At 39.7% G+C, this 23,965-nt stretch overlaps 2 protein-coding genes across 3 annotated transcripts in view; both read right to left on the bottom strand.

Moving 5' to 3' along the window:
- The window catches only part of GXYLT1 (glucoside xylosyltransferase 1), a 34,022-nt gene extending 32,838 nt beyond the window's left edge, over positions 1-1,184 (bottom strand). The window contains exon 1 of one of the 2 annotated variants that reach the window (XM_075428313.1): positions 974-1,184. In XM_075428313.1, the coding sequence (XP_075284428.1) occupies positions 974-1,173 (200 nt within the window). In that variant the 5' untranslated portion in view covers positions 1,174-1,184. The remainder of the gene's footprint in view (positions 1-973) is intronic. The other variant, XM_075428312.1, reaches the window with a different exon arrangement.
- A 6,412-nt stretch (positions 1,185-7,596) lies between these two features.
- Positions 7,597-23,965, bottom strand: part of YAF2 (YY1 associated factor 2) — a 41,806-nt gene continuing 25,437 nt past the window's right edge. The window contains exons 3-4 of the mRNA XM_075427935.1: positions 19,325-19,477; positions 7,597-16,801 (exon numbers count right to left, since the gene is read on the bottom strand). Coding sequence (XP_075284050.1) covers positions 16,564-16,801; positions 19,325-19,477 — 391 coding nt within the window. The 3' untranslated portion in view covers positions 7,597-16,563. The remainder of the gene's footprint in view (positions 16,802-19,324; positions 19,478-23,965) is intronic.

Below are 23,965 nucleotides of genomic sequence, written 5' to 3'. Positions count from 1 at the left end.
CCCTGCCATCCTCCCCAACGCCTTCGCACCAAACCACAGGACGGGCCAACTCCGAGCGCGGAGCTGGCCGAAGCCGAGGCGCTCCGGGGCAGGTCGGGGTGCCGGCTCGGCTCACCCGGGTGAGGAGAGGAGCCCAGGCGGCGCGGGGAGGGGGCTGCCAGAGCCCCCGCGGCACTGGGAAGGCGGGACAGCCGCCACACCACCACTCGCGCTGCTTCAGACCGCCGCGGGATCTAAGCGGGCGAGACGTCGGCTGGCCCAGAAAGGCCTGGTCCCATTTCTCCTCCAGCCTTACTAACGGGTTTCTTGTCACTCCACTCTCCCCGGCGTTACCATTCTGGCAGCCGCAAGTGAACGGGACCATGGAACTAATCTAAGGGAAAACTCGTGTTTTTTCACTCCGTAACCTCACTCACCGCTGGACCGCGGACCTTGTGCCGCGCAGCCTGCGAGCCGCTCGGGTTCACCCGCAGCTCCCCGCCAGCAGGCCGGCTCCGCTAAGGCGCCCGGTCATCGCCATTTTCCCTCACATAAAGTTCTGTTCGACCACCGCGAAGTCGCCGATCTCGGTTTCGGAACCGAGTAACGGCCTGGGAGCTTCCGAGGTGGGGGGAAGCGCAGGCGCCCTCCTCGCCCCATCCACCCCGCTGCAGCGCGGACCGCAACACCGACTTTATAAACTTTCCCTTCTTTTGTTCGTTTGTTTTTAAGGCTTTTTCAGCCTCTTCGCCCCGGTCACCGGGAGGGAGGGGGCGGGTGCGGTGCGGGCCCCCTCCCAAGGGGCTCCCCCGGCCCGGCCCCGCTGCCCAAGCGACCCAGCCCGGCCCGGAGGGCGCTGCCGGGCGACACCGAGCAGCCGGGGCGCTCGCGGGAGGGCAGGGCGGGCGCCGAGCCCCGCTCCGCCCGCGGGAAGGCGGCCAGCGCGCTCCCGCGCCTCCCCGGCCCTCCCCGCAGGAATGGTGCCGGGAACCACCGCCCGCGCCCCCGCGCCCCGTACCTGCCGGCCCCCGCGGTCCCCGCCGCCCGGCCGCCGCCCGCCCGCCTCCGGGCGCCGGGCGCCGCGGGGTCTGGGGCCTGTCGCTCCAGGGAGAGGGCCAGCTGGCTGCAGCCGTAGAGCAGCGAGCAGACGCCGCAGCCCAGGCAGAGCAGCGCCACACGCGCCAACCGCCGCATCCTCCCGCGCCGGCCCCGGCAGCGGCGCCAGGCGGCGGCCGGGGCCCAACCGGCAGCGCGAGCCCCAAGCAGACGCGGCGGCGGAGCGACCCCGGCCTGCGAGGGGCGGGGCCGATCGGGGGGCGGGGCCTGGTCCCGGGGGGCGGGGCTGCGAATCCCCGTGCGACGGCCCCGAACGTGGGAGAGCTGCGGGGGCGGGGGTGCGGGCGGTGCTGCGCACGGCTCGGCGGCGGGTGCCGCGCGCCGCTGCCCTCAGGGCCGGGTACGCGGGGGAGGTGGCCCGGAGACACCGCCTGCTTCCGCCCCCGCGGTCGGTCCGGCCCCGCCGCCCGCCCGGACCTCCGGGAAAGGCGTCCCCGGGGAGAAGTCGAGAGGAGAAGGGTGCCGGGCAGAGGGACTTGGGCGAAGGGTCCCGGCGATAGAGGGGTCTGCAGGCCCAGCGCGCGGCGCCTGGGCCCGCTCCAACAGCTGGGCGGGAAGCCATGGCCCAACTGCGCTGCCGAAAGAGTGGAAGTGAGGGGAAAAGGCGGCCCCCGGAAAACAGCTGGGTACGCAGCTACGCTTGCAGTGCAGGTGCTAGGGTGGTTACTAAGAGATATAAGCAGGGAAACTGGGACTGAGAAAAGAAGCCAAGAGACGTAAGGAACTGGGGAGGATGAGGAGTGGCGATGGGAATTCGGGGCCAAAGATGGCAGGGTGATGATGGGAGACTGGCAGGTGAAACGGGAGAGGATTTGTAAAAAGGACTGCCCAGAAGGAATTTGCTTAACGAAGAAAGGGAAAGATGTGTTAGTGAGATCCACATGCTGGCATGTGTCGCGGAAAGAACCGGCTCCAAAAGTGCCGCTCGGAGCCTTAGCTGGGCTTCTGCCCCACTGTTTTCTGTTCCTCTGTGCTTTCTGCCACAATGGATGAACGTGCTGTTTTGCCAGGGTTTTGAATACCTCCAGAGAAGGAGAATCCACAGCCCCGCTGGGCAGCCTGTTCCAGTGCTCAGTCACCTTCAAAGTAGACAAGATCTTCCTCGTGTTGAGCTGGAACTTCCAATGCTTCAGTTTGTGCCCATTGCCCCTTGTCCTGTCGCTGGGCACCACTGAAAAGAGTCTGGCCCCATCCTCCTGACACCCACTCTTAAGATATTTATAGGCATTTACAAGCTCCCCTCTCAGCCTTCTCCAGGCTGAACAAGCCCAGCTCCCTCAGTCTTTTCTTGTAGGAGAGATGCTCCAGTCCTCTCATCATCTTTGTAGCCCTCTGCTGGACCCTCTCCAGTAGCTCCTCACCTTTCTTGAACTGGGGAGCCCAGAACTGGATGCAGTACTCCAATCAAGACTATCAAGTCCAAATGGCAAGGAATAAGTAACAGAGCAATACAAGAGTCAGAGTGGAGAGATACAATGGAATATTTACTGACAGAATAAAAGCAAAGACCAGTTAGTCCTTACTGAGGCGGGACACTTGCCTTTTGTATTGGTGTTCCAGTCAGGGACAATGAGGTCTGAAGGGTGTTACAGAGGGACCAAGAATGAATGTGGCAGCTGGGCAGCCATAACACTTTCATGCTTTAGAAGTAAGTACATTCTTAAATGAGAAAAGAAGAAATCAGGAGTGCTGAAGAGAGATGACATAGGGAGAAAAAACTTCAGTCAGTGCTGTCCAATAATGCCTGAATAATTAATGAGTGAGAATGTACCTCCAGCGCTCTAAAAATATAACTGAGGCAAGGTCAGAGAGAAAGTTAGTACTTTTTGTGAAGGTAGCCAATGCGATTGGGGAGAAAAAAACAGATGAACTTACACACACAAGTGCCTTTTTTCACACTGCAAAATCTGTCCATTTAACTATCAGTTTGTCTGACAAAAGATAAAATACTTCTCACTAGAAACTCAGCCTCGTGAATCACAAAGACAAGCAAAAGTGACTGAAGTGTCATACCTAGGTTGTATTACTGAAAAAACCCACTATCGGATGGTATCCAATTAGCTAATTCAGCTTTTAAAATTCTTTAAAGATAAATAATTATGTATCTGTATTACCATAAACACTTAGTGAACAATATGTAACATTTTATGCTATAACATTTGCTAGTCTTTAATAAACTTAAAACCTGAAAAGGTACGATTAGATCCAAGGTTCTCTCCATTTATTACCAATTTTAAATCTTGAAATCCATTTCTTGACTGGAATTTAGTTACTTAGCCACAGAGCTTTTGTATCTTTAGGATTTAGTTCTACTTACCAGAAAATAGCTGAAATCCAGAAAACAGTAATCTTAGCGAACTACGGATGTTAAATAAGTAGTTAAGACAATAGATTTTTTAAAAGAATCAGCATCTTCTACAACTGTGTTCAAGGGTCATAAGAGCAGTTACTGTATGCCAGAAAATGAAACCAACATTCTAACAACTCATTAGATCAAGAGATAAATCAGAGCAATTGAAGAAAAAAAGAATTATTCACAATTATGGAAGGGGATTATCTGATGCAACAGAGAGAACAAAGAGAGAAATCAATTTCCACTCCAACTTTCTGCTAATTAAAAAGCCTAGTCCTAATCAGATTCTTTTATATCATTCCTTCTGGTTTTGTTCTTTCAGGGTTTTAAAGCATTAGTGAAGTTAGCAAAGCAATAAGATTTTGCGCTGACAGATTTGTGTCAGTGCTGCCTTGTGTGCAGACCAGTTAAGGGTTTTTCAAAGGCAAAGATACTTCCTTTGATGTTCACGTGCCCTTTCGTACAACCTGCAGTGTCAACACTTTGCTATGATAGATTGCAAGGTTGGGTAAGCAAGGGGAAAATGCTTTACTACCATGTGTCATGCATATGGTATCATCAGACGACTTGGTGCAATGTCTCTTTTCTGTTGATGCCAGACATCATTTTTCTTTCCTTACAATTTATTTTTAAGACAAGGATTTAGTTTGTTACAACTGCCTTCTGCTCTTACTGTATCTGCTCTTCAAATTGCCCTACATCAGCCCCTAATGTTAAACATGTTAATAAAAATTCTCAAAATCAATTTTTATTGATGACCAAAACATTACTGCCTTCCCCCATTCTCGAATTATGTTCCTTTTTAGCTCTCATTGTTTTGCATTGTAGTGTGCGTTTAACCCATTTAGACTACAATCAAGAGCTTGCACTATTTTGCAGTTACTCTTGGTATCAGCAATATACACACCTGAGGGCAATAGTACACAATTAAATATGCTGCATTGTAAGCAGTTTGGGAAGTGGTGTGATACTTTGCAAAATTCCTAGTTTCTTCTAATTTGAGTCAATTATTTCTTCACCGGTAGTACAATTTACTTAAATTTATTTAATGGATCCTCTGCGAACAATTATAAGTTATGAAACAGTAGAGAGTCAAAATATTTGTATCGCTCCTCTTAAGAAAGTTCAGCTTCCATGTCCTAAATAAATAAATATGTAGCTGTATATGTAACGCGCAATTTTTAGTACTTTACTACATTAAAAAAAGCAGAACGAATACTTTCTAGGATCATAAAGAGAATTTTCTTTTTATCTCTTTTTCTGTATTTGTCTGTCAAAACCCTTTTTTTTTTTCCTGTAAAGATTTCTAAATATGGAGCTCCAAAACATCGGTCCAAAGGGAATTTTCAGTGTCGGGCTTTTGTTTCTTTGCCTCATCTAAAATTCTCCAAGGACCATGCCTGGCACAGGTATTTGCATTTAAAGTACTCCCTGAAGGAGTCAAAGCAAACTTATCTACTTATGCAAATATGTACCGTGTTCAAAAATATAGAAATAAGGCAAGCAGGCCTGGCTTTTTGTTTGTTTGTTTATATTTAACTATACTCAAGTTTAAAAGTGCTTATCTTGTCCTGTTGTTGTTTGCTACAGCATAAAGTGCTCTGAGTCCTCTGATACCCAGATCAGGGTCTTTTAAGTTTCTACAATACATCATGATTTTTTTCTTCTAATAGAATAAATATTTACTAATATTAATCATACACAATAGCAACTTTGCATTATGGCTTGAAAGTTCAATTTTTAAGATGAAGGACATCAACTAATCTGAAATGAATCCTATAAGGCATTTTCTACCTTTTCCACTTTACAGTAACAGTTGCAGACTCTGTACAGCGAACTTAATGCTACTTGTAATAAGTATGCTCCTCCTACTCACTTTTTGAAGACTCTTAGAACTCTTAGAAGGAATGCATTAGCTCATGAGATCCTTAGACCACAGACTGAAAGCCACTGCTTTTTTTTTAGTTTATTTTTTTCATATTTGATGTAAAATTTTTATACATTGTATGTATTTATTATTTCCAAGTGCAAAAAGCCTGCATGGCTAGGAGAGTGAAACTGCACCTAGGAAACAGCTAAAACAAAGAAATAAAATGTTAGATGACAACCGCCAGCTGCCCTTGTGAGAGGAAACTGAGGCTTAGGAAAGTTGTCAGGGACTCTGAGAGCCTTCATCAACGCCAGCCAGATGATACGCTGGAGGCCGTGAGCCAGGTAGCCAGTTGCCCCTGTTTTGAAACAGCAGCGTAGCCTGGAATGGAAAAGATGACAGACTGTCATTCAGAAAGGAGAGGTTGTGAAAAGCAGTCAGTCAGTCAAACCAGGTGAAGAGTTGATTTACTTTGTCAATTTCTGGCAAGCCCACTTGCTAGTTTACCTTTTTATTTTGTTTATCTGTACCCTGCTTTTGCTCCCTGGTTCCCTTCAAGTACATTTTAATGTTGTAAACCAGTGTAGAGGGATGTCAAGGAAAGGAACTCCTAATGTTCATCTTTCCACATCCTTTTCTCTAGGGGTTGCTTTATTTCCATAATTACTAATTAAAAAAACAGATTAGAGCAGTCCAAAGTGCTATTTAAAGCATTTAGTGCTTGAATTATCAGGAGGAAGAGGTAAGACATTCGTACTTTATTTTGTACTGACTGCCCCTTTTAGAACTGAATAGAACAGGCCACGCAACAGACAAACGCCCGATGTACGTAACAGGCTTAGGTACCAAGTATCATTATACTTGGTGAATAGTCTTAGTCATGTCTGCAGTTCAGAGAATTAATTGTGGTGAGCAGTCAGCTTACCTTGCACATTCCTGTGCCGCTCCCTGCAGTGGGCAGACATCATACTGACACATCTGACTTGACATTAGAATTATGTTCTCGAACTATTCCACTGCCCAAGTGGCAGCAGAGTTGGTGAGTAGTTGGGGTATTGTGTTGCACAAAACCTAGAGCCTGAAACACCTAGGATACCTCCAAGCCCTGCTGGCTCACCTTTGCACTAATACGTTAGCCTTCCTTCACACATCCTTTATCTGTAACTTTAGAAAGATTGGGTTTTTTTATTCTTACTTTCTTTCAGGTCAAGAAAGGGTAAAATAAAACTGGACACTGTCCTAAGCTATATCCAGGCAGCAGGCACATAGTGGAATGCTGTGATCTCCCATGGCTGCCAAAACATTTGTGTGGAATTTAAGAAACTTGTTTTGATCTTCAGACCCATAATTGTGTAGCAGACTTACCAAACAGCCAACAGAGAAAAGAAATGAATAGAAGGGTGATAGAAGGGCTTTACAGCTTTTTCTCCTCTTTTGAATTCCTTCTGTTCTTCTGAAATAGATGAGTAACCAGCCTGAATTAGACTCCCTCAATTAGTGACAATAGCCCCATTCTGGTATCTGATGCCAATTTGGTCTTGTACAAGTCAGCGTTTCTGCTAGTACCAGGCTTGGTAGTTATGTCAACAGTTTGTTACTGCTTGCTGCCTGCGCTTCGGGATCTATGCCCAGCGCTTACAGGGCGGCATTAAGAGCATTCTGCATTTGAGGATTATCAGCCTCACACATGGCCTCCGTGGAGCGAGGATGAGTTTACATACTCGTGGCCAACGCTTCAGTCACCTGTTAGACAAATGGGAAGCTCCGATCATCTGTACACGGGAACCAGCTGCTTTCAAGAATGCCTCATAGGATTTTAGCCTCACACTGCAAAGCAACACGAACGACAAACAATTCACAGAGAACTGAACACAGGAACTGTATGGAACTTGACGATAACGTGAGATGGCTCACAGATTGTATTTTTAGAATCTCCTTTAGTAACAGAGTAGCTGTACATAGCAAGAGATGAAGCCTTAGACTAAGGCTTCTTCTCAAGCTTCTTACCTCAGTTGTTACTTTAATTTGCAAGCATAGAAACTGGCATCCATGCAAGTTTCCTCCCTCGGAATGAAGAAACTCGCAGGAGTATCTCAACTTCCATCATAGCCAAAAGGGGTAATAAATCCCCTGCACCAGTAAATTAGCAGAGGCCTCCTTGCATTTTGAGATCAAATTCCCTAATGCTGTTTATCCCAAAATTGCCCACTTCTGTTTCTTGCACTTTAGCCAGTACAAATAACACATTCAGAGAATCGTTCTGAATAATTTAATAATTTTATTTATTATTTATCATAACACACCCTAAGCATCACCACTGCCAGTCAAGATTGAATACAGTGCACCAACAACAATTTTCACCAAAAATACTTTCCTGTCAGATTCTTCACAGGCAAGAAGTATTTATTCCCGGAGAAGGCATTTCAATACGTGTCACTATGCTGGGCTTCAAACGCATCTATTTACGCTCCTCTGGAATCAACTGTATGTTTACCAAACAATGTGAAATAACTATAGAGCTGTTAAAAGTATTCCATTATCATTGTGTGGCATTTATTCTGGAAAAAATATCTTTGCACCCTGATTGCTACTATTTCTTTCTTTCCAACCCCTTCCCCTCAACTTTTCTGCCAAGCTTTCAGAATTTTAAATTGTTTAATAGCGTCTTTGAATTGAGGTCAGGAAGAGGTCAGTTTAAGGCAGTGTCCTAATGGGTTACTATACACTTGGCTAAATGCAATGTATTGTCATCTTTATTTAAAGGAGTGCTTAACTGGAGTTGAACATAGTTTATCACACGGAAAATTTGTAGCATCTCATAATGCAAACTATATTTTCTGACTGCTACACAGAGACCTTTTAAGTGCAGGCCAATATACTGGTTATGTTTTTCTTAGAGTACCTTTAGAATTTTTATAACAAAATTGTATATATTAAAAAATTACAACCACACACAATCTTTTGTTCACGGAGATGTTTATTTTTGTCTTCAATGTTTGTAGGGAATAGGATTTCACTACAAAAGTGTCTCAGAGAAACTCCATTCAAAGTCTACGCTTAAGAATGAAGGGAAAATACACTTTCAGCTGTACCAGTCCTGAGCAAAGTTTAAAAAAAAAAAATTTAAAAAAATCCTCTAGAGATAGGAAGCAGCACCAATAAAACCAGAGGGCCTCCTACTGATATCTGCTGATGCTTTCTTTTCTGCTTGAGAATTGGTAAAAACTTAGGTAGGAAGAATTACTTTATTAGAATGTGGACCTAAGATTCACAGTCCCAATCTCTCACCAAATACCACGCATTCTTTCACAGCCAGAGTTCAGGGCCTCAGTTTTACTTTCCATTAAATAGTAAGGACTGCTAACAGCAAGACTGTTGCCCCCACGGTGTAACATTTTCTCTTACTTAAATTGGTAAATAAATATTTATTTAATATACTTCTTTTAATAAATATTTATTTCCTATCAGCATCAAGTTCCTGAAAAGTTACATTGTTCTTAGAAGTATACTACTTATAGCAGTTAGAAAACTTCTGATAACATCAGGTCTCAAAATAATTCAAGTGGCTTACATTCTGTCTCTTGTTCTTTCAGTGAAAGGATTTCAAGCCATTGGGAACACTCAGTACTTAAGAGCTGGTTTATCCAGGACATTCAGATTCCATCTGACAAAGTAAATACTTCTAAGAGTCAGAACAGAAAAGGCACTTACTCATTTTGGGGAAGACACCTGGCAGGTAAGATTTTTATTTTGAAAATAACAAGCCCTTTTTCTGACAAAAAAAAATCCTTTAAAACTGCTGTTGGATCAACATAAAACCTATGAATAAAACCAACTTACGTACCCCTTCCCAAGAAAGGTAATACTGTCCTTCATTGAGAAACTGAGAAGTGTGAAAACATCCAGAAATACTCAGAATTTTTACTCACTTCTGTGATATTCCAGTAAGCTATCACAGCTGACTAGAAGAAAAAATCTCCTCCAAAGAATGCATGTTTTATAAACTGAAAGCCTCAGAAATTTCTGCACTGTTTCTCATTAGGTACCTGTACCAGCAATAAAATGTAAGATTCTACTGTGTTATAACCAGAAACATCACCTTGGTTATAACTGATAACCTGTGACTCCATCCAGAGGAGTAAATCTTCTATCAAACTTCCTTTCAATCGAACCATTGCCTCAGCGATGCTCTGTGTAAGGCACTTAGTAAACTTTAAGAGCATCTGACAGTGCTGTTGGTAGTTTTGATTTGTCTGTGAGGATGTTCTACCAGCGCTTCAAGATTAACGGGCTAAGTTGTGGAACCATCACTGAAAACAGCCATACGAACTACTGGCCACAAAACTCTTCTCAGAAGCCACATCTCTTCTAGTCTGGGTTTTTATTACCCCTTCACCAAAAAGTTACACGTTTTCTAGTAGTCTAGGAATCAGACCCTTTAAAATTGGGCAGTGTCTAAATGTATAAGAGGAATCTATTTTGTTCCTGACTAGCTCTTTAATCAAAACTGCTGCCCTCTCAATGAATGATCTGTACCCAAGAGAAACCCTCGTGATATTTACTATGAAATTCACAAAAACCTACATCTATCTTTAGGCCAAAAGTCACTGAACCAACAGGTATCAAGAATTATAAAGCAACACACACCTATAAGAACTGTGGGATGCTGCCTACTTCCAATACAATTCACAGAGAAAGGAATACTAAACACACGAAGAAACCATTATATAGCGGCTTTTCTAGGTATTATTCTGAATAATTATTTCCCCCCCTTATCCTCTTTTTGTTAGACTGAAAGGTTTTTTTTTAACGTGTTTGACATTTCATAAACAGAAGCTACTCAGAATTTCTGTAGGAAAGCTGAGAAACTGCTCAGTATCTGTGCATGCTCCTCAGTCCTCTTTCTCCAGCTGGCACAGAAAGTGTTTCCTTGCACCTTTCAAAAAGCCTCCAGGTACTGCAAGTTACTTGGCAACACTACGCCTCGATCAGTTGGAAAGCCTTTTGCTTATTCTTCCACTTTTGGAAGCCTCCCAGCAATAGAATCAGACCATCTGCAGAAATGCAGAGATGAAGACCAGTAATTGGCATCCCAGGATGCCAGCCACCTCAGCCAGAACGCTCGAATGGTACAGGACTCGTGTAAATAAGTTCACTCAGCAAGAAGCTGTTTGGTAAGTCAATCATATAGAAACAAGGACAACAGCGACAAAATTGACAGATGACTTCTGAGCTCCATATACCACTGTTGGTCTACAGGAACCAAGATATAGTCAAAGAACGGGGAGCAGCAGCCAAATTCCCCACTTACAAATGCAGGCATAATAAATTATTTCAAACTCACTGCATCCACTTATACTACAGATGTACTTAAAAAAAAAAAAAGAAGAAGAGAGAGAGAGAAGAAGGAATCGGAATGTGTTTCCTTCAGAGGTGGGAGTAGTGATACTCAACAAATACATGTAATCTTAAGAGATTTCCCTTGCAGAGATTAATTCATAGCTGGAGGCTGTTACAATAAGAGATGATCAGTGAGATGGCAGATTTTCTTGCTCAGAGATCTGTGCCGTCAGGAACTGGGCTTGGCATTGAAGCATTTTGATTTATTCTGTGCAAAGAAGGATCAGCTTGAAATAGATTATTCATGGATGGTAGTTATATATTAGATGCATATAAATAGCAAAATATATCTCTGCATTCCTAAAGAGGGTATTCAGAAAGTAGAATCAGCCTGACCACTCACTTGTCTTAACTAACAGATGCTAAGTGACTGAACAACTCCATCCTTTGCTAGTGACAAAGTACCCGCGACTGTCTTTGAACCAAACAGAATTTGTAGTTTGTAGAATCTAGTGAGCTTGGGATGGGGGTAAAGAGCCAAATTTCATTAGCCCTGGTTACATATATTTCCTTCTTCTGTAAACTTTTGTTTCTTCATACAGAAGAGGAAAATTATGAACACATGGTTATCAGGTTATCAAAAAATAGATTAATACTCTCTTGCCCCCGGTTGCCTTCTCAGTAACTCCATTGTAAGGTAAAGCTCCACTGGTCTAAAGCCACATTTCTTAAAATCTTAAAGTTTAAGGGAGCTTGTTCACTTTGCAAGCTAAGACCAATATTCATACACAAAGAATAGTGTAATGAAAGATTACATTTTTCCAGGTGGCCTAGATCCTGAAAATGTAGTCCTGAAGGGCTTCTTGCTCAGATATGTCAAGATACACAACACTTTCCACAAAATAATTAACAGTTTGGAACTCTTCTTTAAATTACTGTTACTGGAACAGTATTTTTTCTGCTGGCAATTTTCTTTTTAAACATACGGGACAAGGAGTGATTAAGACAGTGTTACGATTTTGTCATTTACAAACCCCGAATGATACAGCAATCTTTTGTGATCAATCTTAGTAATACTAATTTGAACTATGGAATTTGCTTTTGCCCTTCATCTCCCACGTTTAGCTCCTTAAAAGTACAGCTAAAACTTCCTGTGCACATGAAACTGTCTCCTCTTAAAATCCTGCATGAGTGGACAGAGCAAGTTCTTTCAGATGACTTTTACCTGTTTCCCATAATAAAAGGGGCAAGATTAGGATCGACAATATCTCCTGAGGGATTAAGTCTTAAACAGTGGTGGTTTGCTTCAATTAATTTTCACTGATACAGTTAGACAGGAGCTGTAAACAGCTCCTGCATTACTAAGACTCTAGGATCTGAAAATAATTTACTCATTTGCTGTATTTTCTTTCACTGTTTGAATCCAATGGTATAGTTTAGGCGGAGGGGACACCTAGGCCTTGTTCATAGACATATCCCAATCTTCTTGTGTAATGTCTTAGGAAAGTCATTTAAACATCACTTGCTGATGGATAATACCGTGCCAGTGTGCAGCTGCCATTGCTGTGGCACCATTTCCTCCATTCATATCCACCTAGACAGGAAGTCACAATAATTTCTGTAAAGCATTGATTTGAAATTAACTTGTGAAGTACTTTTCCAATTTTAATTTAGTAGTTAAATCCTGTTAATTCTTATTAAAACATGGGTTCTTCTTTAGATGCCAAACTAAGCTGACTGTTGTATTAGACAAATCTTGAGTCTCTTTGACAATAGGAGAAAGTTTCTCCTCTTGTTAAAACTTTGACAGTACAAAAGAAAACCCACTGAGCTTCCTCAGTTTGACTGATTTTACTGTACAGCTTTTGCTAGTCTGTTAAGTGACACCCTTTCCAACTGACACTGCACTGACGGAAGCTGGGGCATAATTTCAGGTAAGAAAAACCTCTGAAAGCTCAAACAGTATTTCCAGCACACCCAAATCTTAACATTAATAGAAGTACGCATTTGTAAATTTTTGCAGCCAAACCCAGCATAAACTTTTTACCTTAGCTATCTTATTCCTGAGTAAGCACAGGCCAAATTTACTACAAGTAAAAGCAGCACTTGCTGCTGCCTTTGGAGAAATTTAATTTAATTGCATTTCTATTTCCATATAGTTTCTGATATTTGAAAGGAAGCATACCCAGACTCCCTAGTAGGGAGCAGCATCAGATAAAAGCACGTGACAGAAAAAAACAAGCAGATACAGTTGAAGAACCCTGGATGTACATAAGAAGTACACAATAGACAGTTCCATGCCAAATCCATCCTGTATAACAAAGTATAATCAATTAGCATACTGTGGGAAACTGTTAGACTTTTGAGACAGGAGAGAGAAAAATTAAAGAATCTAAGATGCAGAGCCATACTCATGTCAAGTTTAGAAGACCTGCCTGAACACTACAGTGAACTGGTGGAAACAAATTATAAAAAGTACTTGATCTTACATGGCTACCTAAAAATGTGCTATCCATAATATTAAAAGAGTGCACAAATTATAAAATCAAAAAAATTTTTGAGATTTTACAGTTTATGCCACAAAACATCAAATATCTAGAGAAACATGTAATAGGTTAAAACTTCAATCAGTCTTAATTTCAAGACTTTTAATATCAAGAATTTTAAAGTTTTTTAATGTTTGTGTGTTTTTTTACTATCACTTCTGTTAGAATCAAGGTTTTATATGGCATAATTTAACCTGCTATTAAATATAACAACTTTTGTTTATCACCAATATACATACTTAATTTCAGGAAAAGAAAAAGATCACAGCCTACAATGGTATATTTGTTCTTTTCCTTATACCACCTATAATTACTGGCAGATTTAGGAAGATAAGAGACTGAACTATTGTACACTTTATCAATGAACTAATTGTACTTAATTTTTCCTTATTTCTCCCCCTTTTTCCTTTCTGAAACCGGACAATCAATCAGCACATAAAGGAACTCATTGACATGGAACACTATCACACTTGTCTTTGTTGGGTCACCATTTCATGAACAACCCAGGATGTATGGCTGTTGAAGACTGGTGCATATATAGAATTTAACAAGTAACAGTTCTTATGCAGAGAGCAGTCACAGAGAAAAATAGCTATCAAAACACATTACAACATTAAATTTTCACTTTTTATAAATGGAGTAAAGATGCCTTTAAATATATTTACAGTTAGAAAAAGGACTTAGGATTACTACAAGTCAAAACTATTTAGAAATTGTGAAAGTGAAGTTCATTTAAATTATAACATTATGAACAGAATCAAATGCCATATTCTACTTAGAATCTGTCTAGTCTGCTGTCAGTATTGTCACATCCCTTTAATCACAAACAGGCAAAAATTATCTTAACTTTGTTTAATGCCAAAACAGGCATCATTTCAATGTAAACAATAGCAACTTAATAGTTCAGTTAAAACCACCACAGCTCAGTTTTTAGATCCTAGCTCACTTGCGTTGTATCCGTGGTTAGAAATTGCTTTTCTATGTCTTATTCCATAAAGAACAGTGAGACTTTTCTGCATTCTTTTTGATTATAACCATACTTGTACCACATTTTTTAGATTATTCTCCAGAGACAGCTGAATCATAGTAAAAGCCACTCCATCCTCCCTTTCTTCCAAACCAAATGGCTACTTATTTCCGAAGATACAAAGAGACCTCTTGTTGGCAGTGCTGGGTGGTTTATTCACATAAAGTTAAATGAAAATACGTTTCCCATTTAGCGAACTACTGGTAATAGATTATTATTTGTTTGCAAGGAATTCTGAAATGTGTTAGCATTCATTACATTTTAAATTAGAAACACATTTCATAAAACATCTTGCGATGAGATTCGCTATCATTAAACTGCTTACTTTAAACAGTTTCAGCTCTCTTGTAATCCATTACATCAGTATATTCTGCAAATAGTCCCACCTAAAAATAAAATATACAAAAATAAAGTTGAGAAGCATGTCTTTTTCTTTTAAAAACTAGTGTATGTTATTTGGAACACCAGCCCAGCCCCAAAAACATTTAAGAACCTTAAAATGCATTGTTTTATAGATACTAAGATTTGGCCAGGTCACAGCAATAAACATACATACTATTTAGTAAGATAAAGCAGAATACATAATAAAACAGGTCAGTAGTTATCCATCTGAAATAGCCTATAATTAACATTTGATGTCTAAAAAGTTTAAACAGCAACACCAAGGAATGAGGTATGTATGTTCTCAGATATCACATCAGACTTTCATTTTATGCAACTAACTGTATTTTACAACTAGCATCTTACAAAATAGAACAGTACCATTGTGCCTGTAGAAGTACTGTATTAAAAACAGAAAAATACATTACTACAAGAAACCACCAAACATCACAATTGTCAGGGGCTACAAAAATCCATTGTTTTAGCTGTTAAGACAACGTATCATACGTTATCATTGGTAATAATCTGGGGCTGGATTCACTACCAGGAAGGTCCATCCAACTTTTACATGGGCTTAAAAATATATTTATTTTGAATGAAAAAAGAAAAGAATCACAGGACCTTAAGTGGACTACCTCACTAAAAGGAGCTAAATGGACTTTTGTACTGAACCTGAATCTATAATTTAAAATCTATACATGGATTGCATGTGTGTATCAAAACACTTATTGGTTGTAAACAAAAATGCAAAATCTGTATTGACAAAAATATTTTATTGGTGATTTTACATAATACCAGATGGGACTGTAAATAGTTCTGCTCTGTGTCGGTGTATTGCTAAGTGCATAAATGTTGACAATTTATGCCATAAAGTAGGGTACTGAATTTTTTCATGTGATTTATGACATACTATATTTTAATAGGCCAAATAAAAATTAAATAAATTGATTCAGGAACAAAAAATTAATAGTATCGTTATTTCCCTATTCTTGTGCAACATCTGATATTCCTGCAATGAAATGATAAGTCGCTATAGGACACTAGATAAATTTCGGGCAAGGAAACAGCACTAAGCAGAAACGAGAACTGCACTTCTGTTATTTTTAAACCTTTTCCAAATTTTCCTATGTCCAAATGTTAGTTTTTGCCAAATGCATAGTCATCTGAGGTTCCGTATTTGTTACACAACATAGAATACCAGTGTACAGTGACAATGTTGTACTTTACCTGAATTGTAAGGTTAACCAATCAATGCTTAGAACATTTTCTATTTTGCTTGTAAACATTACAATAAGTGTTTTTTAAGTGTGAAAAAATATTGGTAACGCCATCAACATAATTCAGAAACAGTAATCTAGTAAAATGTGTCAAACATTGGCAAAAATTCATAGAAATGTTTTATTTAATAACATTTTTCCTATTTAACCACACCAAGTACCAGCAGGTGTTTTTAAGAAGATAATTATTATGAAAATTCTGTTGCAGCAATAGTTGATTAAGTTGATCTCTGACTTGCATACATATAGCTATGTTTCACAATTCTCAAATAATACATATTTAGGCAGCTTGAACTATGTTATAAAAATTTAAATTCAGTACATGCCAATAGTAGAGACTCCAAGAGTTGTGTTAGAATTCACTAAACTAAAAGTGAAAATGGACTTACCAATAACACTGCATAATGAACATTCAAACCACATTTTCATGGCACCTTTATACATAAAGATTAAAAAGTTGGTCTGAAAATGCTCTGTAAGCATTTGTAGATTGCATTTAAATTATTGTTTCTACCACTGCACTTTTTTTCTTTTTTTAAAACTGCATAAATATGTTCCAGTCAACATACCAATTGTGCATGAATAATCAGTCATGAAAATGTGGTAACAGGTGACAAGTTATGGATTTGCATGTTTTGTAGAGAAGAGACTAAGGAAACTGGAGGAAATAAACTTTAATGAGATTCCCCATTCAGTGATGACGCTTCTCCTCTGGGTGAAGATGACCTGGACATTCCCCTTTCTGTGTTGTCAGAGCTAGAACCACTCTGACTGTGTTGATCTGCAGAAGCAGCACTGGAAGCAGGTGGTGACTTAGTTTTCTCCTTAAAGTCTGTAATTATGACCGTCAGATCTCCAACGGTAACTTCCAAATGCTGAGCACTACTTCGATCCACATTTTTCAATCTTGGCCTAAACAAAGCAAATATCATATTAAAAGCCAACACACCATCTTACTGTCTTGTCTTCTTCCTACTTTTTAGGAGCTCTGGAGAACATATGTGTATACATAAGACTACTATGTGCAACACGTAACACCCAGGAAAACAACTAACCACAAGTATTTACGGTAGAGTGCTTCCTAGTATGTTTTACATTCAAATAGCTGAACATAACACATTACCTTCTCCTAAGATTATTTAAAAGTTGACCTTATGAATAATGTAACTGCACAACAATATGGACGTGTTGCACATCTGAAGGTTTTTACTTTTAAAAATTCCTTCCTTACTGTGGCTACAGAAAGTTATACATTTGACCCAGAGAAGCATCCATGTCTGCAGCAGCCTTAAGCAACAATTCTACGTACAGAATGATGTTCAGTAATGAAGACGCTGGAATCTGTCTTTTGAATTCAACAGCAGCCGGTATTACTTCATTTCAAAACCTCACTAGGGCTGCGAGTATACTATTTGAACTGGACTTTGTGTTCACAGCGTAACTGTGGTATTCCTGGCATACGCTGTGATTTAAATTATGCACAGAGCTGAGTATTACATACAGTGTTGACAGGGTAAGTCTCTTCTTCTAATCTTTCAATTGTTTGATTTTCACAACATAAAGACCAGAAAAGAATACTTGGACTTATATTCTGCTATCATATTTCTGCTAGTGACAAGCATGAAGTATTTTCAGTTTGCTGTTTTCCTTTGAACATCATGAAAAACTGTCACCAGACAGCTAAATTTATACAATCAGTTATGAACAGCATAGCTTTATGCATTTAACTGACTCCACAGCTTTCCCTAGGCTCAAGCTGCAATAAAATAAATGAATATGACATCACATGTTAGCAGGTGTGCTAACAGCAAAGCCCTAACCTTTACCCTATCATCTGACTCTGTTTGAAGTAGAATTGGTTCCCAGTCACTTCAGCTGAAACACCTCATGCCTTTCCTCCGCTAGAATAGAGATAACTTTGGCATCTTGTTCCCCTGAGGCTGAAGTAGTGTGACTGAAGAATTTAAGAGAAAAATGAAAATCTGCTGCTCTGTAACAAGGGAATGAAGAGAAAAATTCAGCATTATCAACCTGCCTAAGTGCCATGCCTGGAGCTTATTAAGAATTTTGAGTGTGCATGCAGATTTTTATGATCATTTCCAGCAATAATATACAAGTTTTAAGGTAAACAGAAAAGAATATCCTTTTCCCAAAGGATACTGAAGAAATCTGCTTAAACTAATCAAGCATTCGTAACCTCTTACCCTACACCTCGTGAATCAATTCTGTGAGAAACTGAACTGTTTGAAGAATAAAAAAAAAAAAAAAAAAAGGTAGCACAGTTATTTCAAATAACCAATCTTAATGCAAATCTCAATACTGGTATTTCAGTCCAAGATTTTTATTTTAGTCATTTTTTAAATGTCCTCCCTTTTTCCCTACCTCACTTTTGCATTTTTAATATACTATTGCAATTCAACCATCAATATTAAAATCTATAATATTTAATTACCTTAAAACTCACTATGTTAATGTCAAATACTTCATAACTGAAGTACTTCAGTTGCATGAGGTAAGCTAGGAAATTTGAGTCTTGGGGAAAAAAAAAAGGAAGGAAAATCTCATTATTTTCTTAACGACCGTTCTCAGTTGACTCTCATTCTCTCTCCGGTCCTGATGATCCTATTTCAGACACAAGAGAAGCATCTGCCACTTTTCTACATAACCAGTCACAAAGGATCTTCCTTGGCTGGACAAATTTGGAGTGCTTCCAGAAAAAAAACAAAACCTTTTTGCTTAGACTGTGATTTAGGTGTTAAACTTGCTGCTTTTGTTTTGCATTTTGCATCTTCCTTCCACATGGTCTTACAGCAAGATCAAGGCTTTTACAGCTCCTTGTCTGTAGCGTAATACTTCATGTTCTCAGTTCTAAGAGTCCAAGGCTTTCTTCAGCATCCCAGATGTAACATAGAGATTTTTATCACTGGGTAATATATATGCCTTATCCCGTCACATTAATTTATACTCTAGTTCAGCCTTTCAAAATTTATTCCAATTCTGTAAGGACAGCAATAACCATGTTAGTTTCCCACTCTTCTGCAGTATTGGTTCTCTCTCTCTCTCCTATTATTTTGCATGAAAATTAGTCACTATTGTCCCCTCTTTTTTCCAGAGATTAGTATCATCTGTTTGTCTATCTACAGTTTTGTACAGTGTGAGAAATACTGTTAACAAAAATACCCTTAACCCTTAACAAAAATACTCAAGTCCTCTCTATATTCAGCTGGTCTCCATCTTCTGGTCAAAATTACAAACTGCAGGTTTTCTGCACATTTAATAGGCATCCTAAAATAATGAAACTTCACACACAAATATTTAGTCTTATTGTTGACAGTCTGCCACAGCACTTACAAAACAGTAAAATCACAGAGCATTTTCTTACTTTAGTTTAAAATTATGTTTCACCAATACTGCCAAAGTTTCTAAAATTTTTACCTGGTTTTCTTATGACTGTTCTTTTTGCTTGTTGTTTCCTTTTCACTTTTTTCCTTTTCTACTTTGTCTTTTTTCTCTTTCTTTGATTGTGTAGGGGGCACGAATTGCTGAGGAACCTGTTGTGCAACCAGCTGAGAAACAGGTCGAGGTTTCCTGTGTGCACATATACATAGATACGCATAATGCTTAGACTTTACAACAACAGTCTCAAACTCTCTACACTTCAGTTATTAACAATCACTATAAGAAAAAGTACTGCTAAAACTTATCTTGCTGCTAATACTTCATTAAAATAGCATATCAAATTTAAACCCATTACAGCCTTTTGCTTCACTTACTTGCATTATCAACAAGTGTTTGTTTTCTTTTGTTTGGGTTTTTTTAAGCATTTAGAAACAAGACTTTGCAACGTGCCCTCTTCTAGTTGTCATACCCAGACATGGAATGAACTCCAAAAGATGAAGCTTCCAGAGGGAATACTTTGCCACTCAACTTTACCACTCCATCCCAGCCCCTTCAAATGATGAAGGGGTCCTTTTCTGAGCGTACTGCAGTACTGAAGTATACAATCCGTATCACAAACGGGAAGAAGCTGACCTTTCAGGTCTCACAGGTAAGGCCACTGTTGGCCTTATAGAGTAAAACTTACACACTTTCAGCTCAAACAAATTCCTTGAAAGCAATGACAGATCCTGTATCTTTATGTTATGCATCATTTTTATCGAGTTGTTCACTGGAAAAAAAATACACTGCGCTAACAATAGTAGGATATAGCTGTCAGAACATATGTACTTCAAAAGCTGGCAACAGAAACTTCTGACCACATTCCCTCAGTATGCATAGCACAGGTTTCATTTCCAAGTTTTGATCCCAATTAAAAGCCAGGGCGAGAAGAGGAACAGCAGGCAAAAGAGTTTCAATGGTTTATTATTTTTACATTTTCTGAAATACTATTTTGAAATAGCTTCATTTTTATTTTGTACTGGAATACAATGAATCTAATGTGAAATGAAACATTTTACTCTTTCCAGTGCAAATGTATTTCTTTATTTTGAGATTTTGGAATTAAGAAATTTTAAGTCATGACGTATGAAAATGAAGGTTCTATGATTCTATTAAGACTTTGAAGATGCAAATTTCTTCTCTAAAAGAATGTTTATCCTGCCAAGCTCCTGGGTTTCGTTAGGTTGTGGTGTTCAGTTTTTTTAAATAGCAAAATTATATAGCACAAATTATATGCACTGTGATACTCTGAAAATACAAAGCAGGTATTAAAGGAACAGAAGCTATCAGCTGTTACGCATATGCATTTATCCCAACCTACAGGACTGTGCTACTGGCACTTCTTGCTTAGGTGAAGTGCCAAGCAGAATAACAAAAGTAGCAAATGAAGGCAGCTCCTACTAGCAAGTTATATTTTCAGTAATGATTGCAATAGTTCATGTTACAGAGTGAAAACGAAGTTACAAGAATCCACAAAGTGTGGGAAAGGCAGTTAGTTAATACAAACCAGCTGACATTTCAGGAGCCTTCACAGCAAGTTCTTAATGAATTAAAGCAAAAATAAAGACTATTAAAAATGTCAACACAATAGAATGTTGGGGTAAAAACTAGACTAACACATAGCCGCCCATGAACTAAGCCCACGCTAACTCATGGAGAGATGAAGATTAACAGCAGATCACTTGGTGAATACTACCCAACTTGCATCGACTGGCAAACACACGACTACAGGCTTTTCAGGAGAGCATTGCAACTAGGACCTTGGAAAACACACAGCAGCGTCCAAAATCACCGAAATGACTCAATGAACTACAATTGTGTCCATTAACATAGTACACAGGACATTTTTAAGAAAACTTGCCTCAGAACTGTTTCAACCGTTTGTCAGAGTAGTTCATAACAAAGCAAGAAGAACCAAGGTGTAACTGATGCACAAGCTTATCATTTCAGGTGGAAAACACTCGTGACATAAACAAAAGTGATCATCTGTCTTGAATTGAATATTGCTCCAGGAGACAGGGATACAGGGAGTTAATATTCCTAGCGATAGCCAAGTGACAATCCCATCATTACTACGTAGTGACCTTAGAGAATAATCTGACATGTTACTTACGAAGTAAGACAGCAGTGAACTTCTCAACACAGAATTAATTATTGCCCAGGGCTGTGGACAACACCATGACCATGGAAACTTGTTAAAAAGGGGTAGACAGGGAAAAAAAAATTCTCAGCCAACTATTTTCGGAGCTCTCAATTTACAACAATTTCAATTCCTGAGGGCAAACTAGATAATTTCTATTAGAGTACAGCTGGGAAATTAAGCTTAGTTCTAAAGTCCTAGGTTTAGAAGTTCTTTTTCTAGTACCATTAAACAAATGAGACTGACAAAAAAGATCTTTACCACAAGGAACAGAAGTCAGTTAAAAAAAAAAAAAACACCAAAAAATGGAGAGGAATCGCGTTTGGCAAATTGCACTAAAAATGAATCAAGAGGTTCTATATGGTTTTGCTGTGACAAGGAATTCCACTCAGTTATTTTATTCCTCTCAATTAAACATCCATCTTTTTGTTGTCAATTACTTCTATAACTGTCAGTTATATCTATATTCTAAAATGTATCCTTTTCGTTGTCACTTCCAGATTTCTTAAATGAGTCATTCAATGTTTTTACGTTAAAAAATTGAGAAAAAAATAAATTCATGTCTCTTGAGACTGAGAGTGTCTTTCAAATGTTCCATCCCCCATCCCCCATCCCCCCAAGCACTCAAAAGGGGCTACTGAACTGCAACCAAGCACTCTGCAAGCTGTGCAGCCTTCAGGAGACAACTATACCACTCATGAAGCTTTAACCTGATAGAATTGTTCATGATTTAGCCGTAGCTGAAACACGTCATTCAAGCATGAAGGAATTCATACAGAGAAGGCTTTCTCACAGAGAAGATAAATGTAAGAAAATCTATTCCCGTAACTGGAAATTGATTTTGATGATTTGCCACAATACAACATTTTAAATTACTGGTTTTCAAAATCATTTAGTTAAAGACTCCTTGTAATACACTGCTACAGATTAAGTAGATACAGATAATGTTAACATCACCTTTTATTTCATCAATATATTTACAGTAATTTGCTTTTTGAGTACATTTAAGAGCACCTGAGCTAACAGGTATTTAGACAGATGCTCTATAAACAAATACATATTTCATAATCTCCTTTAAAAAATAAGGAAAATTCACATTTTTGTGTTTTAAGAAGCCAACAGACAGTAATACAAACATTGAAGGACACAGTTTTTGTCTTCCCTATAATTCCCATTAATGCTAAACAATAAGGATGTCATCATTTTAACTCTATTCCCCCTGTTGCAGGATGTGACTACATTTTATCTTACAGGATTTGACCTAGCTGCTGGTTTAGAAGGTATATTTACAGACGCTGCAGAGACCCGTCTATTTAGGTTTTGTGTGCAGAAACTCATTCAACACTGATGCTCTCAAAGGGAGCAAATATTTAATACTGAGAAGAATGGACTAGTTTTCATTGCTGGCATTCTTAAAGAATAATACTAATTAAAAAACCAGCTTCATAGCACAGCAATTTACATGCCTAGAGATGAAAACTATTCATTCAAGAACACACACAGCGCACTAGGCCAAATGATATCTGGAACTTCTGCCCCAAGTCATTTCCCTCTCCCAGAGCTCTACACAATACCTTCCTGCTCATAAGTCATTTTGGACATCTCACAGCAGTACATGCTTCCTTAATTTCCCTCACCTGGTATTGACCAGGTATTGACCAATAATCTGTGTAAAAGGAATTTTGACCAATCTGATATGGTGAATAACTTGGTCTTATTACAACAAAGTGGGTCTGTTTTGAAAACAGAAATAAACAAAAAATATCTATGTACAATACTAATAACATATGCAGCAGAAGTACAGTAAACTCTCAATCACCTGAGCTGTCTATCAAACATGCAGACAACCAAACTGGCTTAATGCTGAGGCATCTTGGGGTCTGGCTGAATTTATTTAATTTCTACAGAGCACAACTACATTGGCACAGTGCTGCTTCTACAGCCATCACGAGCCCATAAAGCAGTCTAACATCTCCTGTGCTACTCAGAGTACAAGCTCAAATTCTGGCAGACCTGAGCCACTTATCTGTCAAACCAGCACTAGGATCCATCTGCTACAGTCTGGAAACAGCATGAGGTGGACAACTGTGACAGTTTTTCCATGAACCAACCCCAAGTCTGCCTGCATCTCAAGCGAGTCCTGCGTCAGCACGACACACCACTGCGTGCAGGGTTCAGGGAAGATTCATCCCTTTGGTGCTGCATAGCCTGGGCACAGAGAGCCAACCGAGTATGACTGCCAAGCAGCACAGCACAGCCAAGCAAATCAGAGAGCTGAGAAGCACAGCGCAGAGACATCAACAGTCCAACAGAGCAGCCAACACCTCAGCTTTGATGCAGTGTGAGCCGTGCTGGACTTGGACTGGTCCACACAGAACCTCGTCCCAGAATCCACACGCCTCAGAGCATAACCTGTGCTTTTCTATATGGAAAGCTAGATGGTATAATTAAATCTCAGCACTGAATACATATGCCTTTTCAACCTGTTGTGGGAAAAG

This window comes from Opisthocomus hoazin, chromosome 8 (assembly GCF_030867145.1).
Source record: "Opisthocomus hoazin isolate bOpiHoa1 chromosome 8, bOpiHoa1.hap1, whole genome shotgun sequence".
Taxonomy (NCBI): Eukaryota; Metazoa; Chordata; class Aves; order Opisthocomiformes; family Opisthocomidae; genus Opisthocomus; species Opisthocomus hoazin.
The sequence above is the reverse complement of the archived record's forward strand: the minus strand, read 5'-3'. Positions and strand labels throughout refer to the sequence as shown.